This window comes from Sinocyclocheilus grahami, unplaced genomic scaffold (genome assembly GCF_001515645.1).
Source record: "Sinocyclocheilus grahami isolate Dianchi unplaced genomic scaffold, SAMN03320097.WGS_v1.1 scaffold650.1, whole genome shotgun sequence".
NCBI lineage: Eukaryota > Metazoa > Chordata > Actinopteri > Cypriniformes > Cyprinidae > Sinocyclocheilus > Sinocyclocheilus grahami.
In genome coordinates, this window is record NW_015505829.1 from 295,911 (window position 1) to 303,498 (window position 7,588).

Below are 7,588 nucleotides of genomic sequence, written 5' to 3' on the forward strand. Positions count from 1 at the left end.
CTGTTAGAATTGTGTTTAATAAGACTGTATTGAGACGTAATTAAAATTGCAGCAACTGAATGTTTTGATTGTAATATTCCAGTGTGGTGGGGGTCCCTTCTCCAGAGGACTGGCCACAGGAGGTGGGCTTGCCACAAAGTGCCTTTTCCCCTCGCCCTCCCCAGCCCATAGAGGACCTGGTGCCTGACATGGATGAGCTGGGCAAATCACTTTTACTTGTAAGTAGCAGATATCAACACTGAGGATATTTTAAATGTCTTGATACTAATTGTAGAATGCATTTCTATGAAACCAAAACCTTTTCCATTTTATCACGCAAATAATGTTTTAGTTAATAAAGTATATTGTATTATATTAAGCTTACATTTGAATGCATTTCAGTAAATTTATATCATTTTCTGGGATGCAGTTATGCCTTGAGTATAAATATACAGTATAAATATTTATATTATATATTAAAATCTTTTTGGTATGTTTTGTGAAATTAATAGGTAGCTTCTTTGAGAATTTCATGCTTTTTACAATTATCCATTTTTTTTTATCACCAATCACTTGCTTGTACTTACAATCATAACAAAATAAAACAAGTAAGCAGACTTTAATTTCATTAAAGGATGATGTCATTATCACAACTTTTTTTTTCCATAAGGGTGATGTGTAACCGCTACACCTCAGTCATTTTAAAATGCATATGAGGGATACAAATAGCACCTGTTTGTAGAATGACGTTTTTATATACATTATATGAAAGTGCCATAGACTGTTTACTTATTGTTTTCTCTTCTTCTCATTTTCTCCCTACACAGCGGTTTCTGTCATTTAACCCCTCCAGAAGGATATCGGCTTATGATGCACTGTCTCACCCATACTTCCAGAGTCTCGACAGCACCAGCAAGAGTCTGTACGCCCAACCCTTCCCCAGCAAAAAGCCCTGCCTGGAGGAGAGAGCTGCTTGACAGACATTGTTTCCCACTGTAGACAAAGACCCCCATCCAGTCCCCCTGAGAACTAGTCTTCCAGAGCATAACATCACCGCAACTATTGGTCTATCGTGTTTTGTCTTTGCCCTCACTACTGCCAGCTAATACGGATCAATAACATGCTGCCTGGAATTACAAGTTTGACCATATCAGAAGCTGCTCTCGTCTCCCACCCACCTTCCTGAAAGGAAGTTTGTCTGCTCAGAGGAAAATGTGCTTCTCGAATCTGAAGCCGCATCATGACACTGCCAGGGATTGTCCGTCTGTTTGCATAAATGCAATGTACAGGTCTAAACTGAGTCTTAGCTGCACATCACTGCCATGAAACAGCAAGGTCTTACGTGGGACCATGTCAGTCTCACTTGGATTAAGCAAATGTAGAACCACAACTACTGCAAATTCAGGCCCGTTGAACGGAACCTCTTATTTGACACCTTAAGATATAATCGCTAATTCACTTGTTTTGTTTTTTTGAGCTCACAATTTCTAAGTCCTCTCAGTCTCAGGCCAGGAGGATTTTTGTGTTGTTTTCTGCCATGTTGTTACTCTGCAGTTCAAGCTGGACAATGTGACTTTTTTTTTTTTGATGACTGCATAACCACAGACACGTAGAATCATTTAGTGCTCTATTTAATATGGCAAGCATTTCATCACAAGCATCCTGGTATCTTTTGACTCGTCCAGGACAGAGCTACCAAATGCTTTGAAGCACTATTTAACACCATATTTCCTTGATTATAATGTAATTCTACATGTATTTTTTTTTCTTCAATATAAGTTCCACATTCTGTTCACTTATTTTATGTCAGTGTTGACTGTTGACATTTCATTATTTTATTTTTTTTGCCATGTTATGTCTTAATTTTAGTGAACTTGAAGGTGTAGGTTGTTGTAGAAAAACCGTTGATACGTATACCAAACAGTCTGCACCCTGTTGTCAGGGATTTAGTGCCGAGACGTAGTCGAAGGATGACCCTCGCCGGGTTGCATGTTGACTTTAGGGTTGATTTAGAGCAGAAACAAACCAAGATGGATAACAGAAATACATGTATGAAAGTGTTAGCGCATAGTTGTGAAAGTCTAGTAAAAGTAGCTATAGAGTTGGCGAGCGGCAAGTTCAAGGTCAGGTTGCGAGATTCGTTCGAGGCTCAGAGAGTAATGTATTATCCCATAATTCAATGATTAAGTCCAAGTCCTTTCTTATACACGCAATGCTGCATCCTTCCATTTCCAATTTCACTTCATTGTCTGGATAGATCATCACAAATGGCCGTTAGATGGTTTGCTTTCAGTGCCTTCATGTTTAGAGTGTGACGAACAAGTGAAGGGAAGGAAGGACGCTGCTTCAGAATTTAGCATTTAGCCTGGTGAATCCAGGTGAAGCTGTTTGATGAGGGATGAGGAGCTATAGGCAGGCACTGTAGTACTACAAAACATCCACACAGTTAAAGGGATCGTTCACCCAAAAATGAAGATTCTGTCATCATTTACTTGCCTTCATGTTGCTCCAAACCTTCTTGTGGAACACAAAAGAAGATATTTTGAAGAATGTTGGCAGCCAGCCAGTTTTGGTTACCACTGACTTGCATTGTATGGACAAAAACAAACACGGAGACATTTCTCAAAATATATCTTTGCGTTCCACAGAAGAAATAAAGACATACAGGTCTGGAAGGACATGAGGGTGAGTAAATGATAGGAGAATGTTCGTTTTCGGGTGAACCATCCCTTTAAGAACTGCTGCTTGATTCATTCTCACAGGATCAGTAAACTCATCCTGTCACATTCCATGCTCAGGTCTATTTATGACTAGTTTTAGATTCAACAAGGGTTCAGGTTTTAGCTTAACCATTAATCTCACTGTAATCCTTATCAATTATGAACAGATAATGTAACATACAGTTGGTCATTTCAGCATTTATCATTTTCTATTTATATAATATTATTATTATTAATAATATTAATATTATATTTTATGTATTAAATCACTGTGGTGCGGCAACTTTTGTACTGTTAACATTTTTGATTTCACAAATATTCTGTGATCAGCTATTCGTTGTCTCAATGCATCAATCTATCAAATGATTTCAGTTTATAATTGGTGTGTAATGCCACCAGTTTGAAAATCTCCACTGAACGGACGTTACGATGGCTTTACCCTCCTCCAAATAAGTCTGTGATTAGATTTGGTGATTTCAGAGGGCATTAGATATCGAACAATGTAAACCAATGTAACTGTATGCCTTTATGTTTGTGGGTCTTGAATAGAACTAATCCGTTTTTTGAGCTTGGTTAGTCTGGTGAGTAATTCATAGTGTTTTAACATGATAAATGTATTAAATGTTAGGCTTTCGAATGTACGACCCATTCTTGTTAGTGATGGAATTTGAATTTTGGCATGTCATGCTGGATAAAAAAAAAAAAATAGCACCTTTGATATTTGCCCATCTCAGTGCTTTTCTATTGTGTATTTTTTAAAACTTTGTTTTGTTGTTTGAAATGATTTGCTTTAGTTAGTCATTTTTAAAATCTTGTGTAATCGGATATCATTTTAAGCAAATTACTTTTGAAACTGCTTGAAATTGCTGGCCTTTGGTACATGTTTTGCTCCCTACATTTTGTTCTTATTTATTGACATTTCGTCTTTTTTAGTTGACTGTAATGGTTCAGAAGGCATTCTGTCAATGTACTACTCAAATTTGTGATTGGACGGTGATGAACTAATGGTGCTACACCTCATGTCACTGCAGACTTGAACAACTGTAATCAATTAGGCAAATTTGTTCCCAAGAGAACAGTAAGAACAGTCTTTTTATTGTATTTTATTTGTATTATATTTAGTCATTTTTACATGATTGAATTTTTGCTATGTTTTCCCATTATGACTTAAATAATTTATAATGTACTCCAGACAGAGAAAACTTTGAATTTAAAAATCAGAAAGCTGGAAAATTCTATCCACTAAATCACAATAATGTAATATGCTCAATCATCCACCATGAATACATATTCCAATCAATGTGCACAATGTTTTCATTCCGTTTAGCTGCTGCACAGACACTGTGTAATGAAAATTAATTATTACCATTATAATACGACTCTTTAATGTAATGGCATAATTATTATATTTTATTCATTGATAATCCAAGTGTTATATCACTTTAGACTGCATCAAATGTATATGGTTCATTCTACTTATTCCTTAAACATTATGTAAACTGAGTGGAATGATTTCTGATGTTTTATGATGTATTTCTATTTTAGAATCATAATATGTATGTCTTATAATTTGTTGCTCTTTGTTTTCTGGATTTCTGTAATCATTTCTAAAAAGTAATTATTTTAGCCATCTTTTAACTGTGCACATTGATTAGAAGTGGGAATTGTTCGTCAGGGTTTTCTTTTTTCACGCATTGGCTGGAGAGTGATGTTTTTTGTAAGCACCCAATCTGTGGTGTACATTTTTTATTTTTATGTTGCATTTTTATGGGGATGGAAAAAATGTGTACATGGAAATATTAACTTTTTATTTTTTTTTTAAATCAATGCTTTGATTAAAAGTCTTGTTTAACTGTATGTAATTCTACTGCTAAATCATTTTGCATTCTTCTGCTTTTAGCATACATATTTTTTTTTAATGTAATGAAACCGCATCTGGATGTACTGTAGATCACGTGCATTTGACATTACTTATGTTTTTAAAAAAAGTCTGGTTCATCTAGTCATGACTAGTCCAGTAATGATGGTTAATCATACAGTAAGTAGAATGTATCTCCTTTTATGATGAAATACTGAAATTCAGTTTAAAATCAATCTCTTTTAAGCTATGTTATTCTGTTAAAACAGCACATTCTTGCATTTAAAGCAGATGCTTTGTTGATAAATTCATTTCATTGAACTACTGTTGTCAGTAAAGTGCAAATAATTGTACGTTTTTGCAAGAACCAAATTGAAATGAGAGTGTTGGTCATTGTGCCCTTATAGGACCATATTAGTTTTTTCTTTGAAAAAGGGTGAATGAGATATACAAGTATTTTGTATCTTAGTTTTTTTCTGGACTGGTTTTGCTGCTAATGTTTGTCTTAGGCTCTGGCTCCTGTATGAGTTTTATTAAACTGGCCCACCTAAAGATTCCAATTTGCTGCCATTGAGAAAAAAGCTGCTTTTGCATTTGTTTTATATCTGTATCTGCCTGACGTTTTCATATTTTTGTAAAATAAATATTCCAGTGTGTAAAACTGGGTTGTAACATTGACTTCTTTGATGAGAGAGATAAAAATGTGTCCCTACGTTTCAAACTTCCTACATATGAATACATGTTTTATTTAACTTTAAATAAAATGGGGGGTAATTTAATAAAGCTTGAGTAACAGACATTATTAAAGGATAAGTATAGTAAATCTTAAATGATTGTAGCGTCTGGACTACTCCAACACACAATATATATTTTGTTAGCTAGCTTTCACAAATACTTTGTAACACCCCAGGACGCCGAACAAGACCCTGGTTTCATGGTAACCCGATACATTTACAACCTTGTGGAATGCGAAAGACCGGTTAATACAGCTCCACTCGGGAAACTGAGAGATTCTTATGGAAACTTAAACCTGGCTTTATATCACGCAAATAACATCAGCATGCAACGCATCAAGTGATAAAAGAGTCAAAAATGAAAATTAACCTACCATACTCTAGTGGTTTTTCATCTTCACGAGTCTTTCACAGAGCCGGTGCCGAGGAGGGGTGTGGTTGCTTTTCGCAGTCATTTAGGACTACTGTTTTTAGATTGACTAAATATAGTAGGCAAATATTTTTTCAAAATGCACTGAAAATCTAAACCTGAGAAACAGTAATAAAAGTTTTACTAAGTTTTAATAAAATTATTTACATTGATGCTGTTTGCTAGCAAGTACGCTGACCATCCAATCAAAGGACGAGAAAATGCTGACATTATCGTTAGCCAGCTAGATGGCCCTGGTGTTGCCAACTCGAAATCTGATTGGTTAAAGCAACAGTTTCATTGCCATTGATTTAAGCTAACAGACGCCTGCACTGTTGATTCTGAAGGCCTTAAGGCAGATTTCTTTGACCCTGGCAACACGATTGCTGAAATATGATTGGATAAAAGCTCTAATATAAACATACACTGCTGGAAGCAGTGCAACCAAGAGAAAAGCTATGAAATGAAGAGAATAGACTATTGGAAATAATTTAATACACATTCATGGACAAATATATTAAAACTAAATCAGTGATTCTGATAGTGTTTAGGCCAGAAGAGAAGGCTTTGCTGGCCCTGACGGCCCACCACTTAAAATCGCACAGTCAGTATCAATTATTAAGTGAATATCAAGTCATTATTGTAAGCATTGTAGCAATGGGAAGAATATACAACATGGGACTTCCTTTCAATTACAACTGATTGGTTGTGGTAAGATAGGCTTCTCTGTTTAGGGACAGTGTGCCCCCTTTTGTGTTGTAATTTCTGCCCTCAGTAGTTTTCTTTTTGTGCTTTCATACTTTGTTTTCTCTGAGGGCTTTTATGAAAGCAGACCTAAGATCAACTGTCTGAGGAGTATTGGTGTCACTTTGGCTTAGGGACAGACACGTGCACAGGTAGGGCTCAACCTGTGCAGAGCACATGCCCTTTATGCCCTTACACTCCGAGGTGCCCTTTTTTGGTGATGGTGTTTTTTTTCCCTTCAATAAATCAATGATATTGGTCACCCTTTACATCTGTCTGTCTGCTTTACAAATATTTAGCTAATGAAAGGTATTAAAAAGAGCTTGTGACTAAATCTTGTTTGATCCGCTCAAACTGTCAGTAAACCTCATAACTCCACCTCCTCTATCTTGACTGAATGAACTGAAGTTCCACAGCAGCTGAACTAGGTCTGCAAGGGTAAATAAAGATCTTGTTGTTTGAATAAATACAACGTTTTATTTACGCAAGAAACACTATGTCTATAAAGGCTCATAATTTATGTATTTGAAACCGCGCCCATATAGCTACAACAAACACCTGGTGATGAAAACGTACCGCCGCCATTTTAATGACGGACAAAATGCACATTTGCACACATTCGCTGGTCAAAAACCCCGTAACTGCATTTGAGTTTGACACAAAGCGACTGAGTGATCCTCGTCAACTAGGTAAAATATATTTCTAAGAAATGTATGATTGCTGATACACTTAATTTATTAACATTTAATCATATTATATGGTCGCATGGCTAATTCATGTTTACACTGTTAATACGCATGTATTCTAGCTAGCTAATTTTTTTATCTAGTATTCTATTCTCTCTGCTCGTCTTCAAATGTATAAACGTAGTAAAACATGGTTTTACTACAGTAATGTTGTTGTAACCAAAAAAAAACGTTACAGAATCAAATCACTGTGAAATCGTTATATTTTATCATGCATAATGTAATACATTATATATATTACATAGCTAAAAAATACTTTTCTTCAAACGTAATTTTATTGAACTTTATGTGTGCAAAGCAGAGAAAAATTTAATTGTGTATATACTGTATATATATATATATATATATATCTTCAAAATATTGGATAAGAAAAAATTAGTAGTACAAAAATAAAACAA

General features: G+C 35.3%; 1 protein-coding gene across 1 annotated transcript in view; it reads left to right on the plus strand.

The window, feature by feature from the left end:
- LOC107558583 (cyclin-dependent kinase 6-like) overlaps positions 1-2,599 on the plus strand; it is a 61,541-nt gene extending 58,942 nt beyond the window's left edge. Inside the window, exons 7-8 of the mRNA XM_016242245.1 lie at positions 83-218; positions 807-2,599. Of these exons, the coding sequence (XP_016097731.1) occupies positions 83-218; positions 807-956 (286 nt within the window). The 3' untranslated portion in view covers positions 957-2,599. The remainder of the gene's footprint in view (positions 1-82; positions 219-806) is intronic.
- Positions 2,600-7,588: the final 4,989 nt, after the last annotated feature.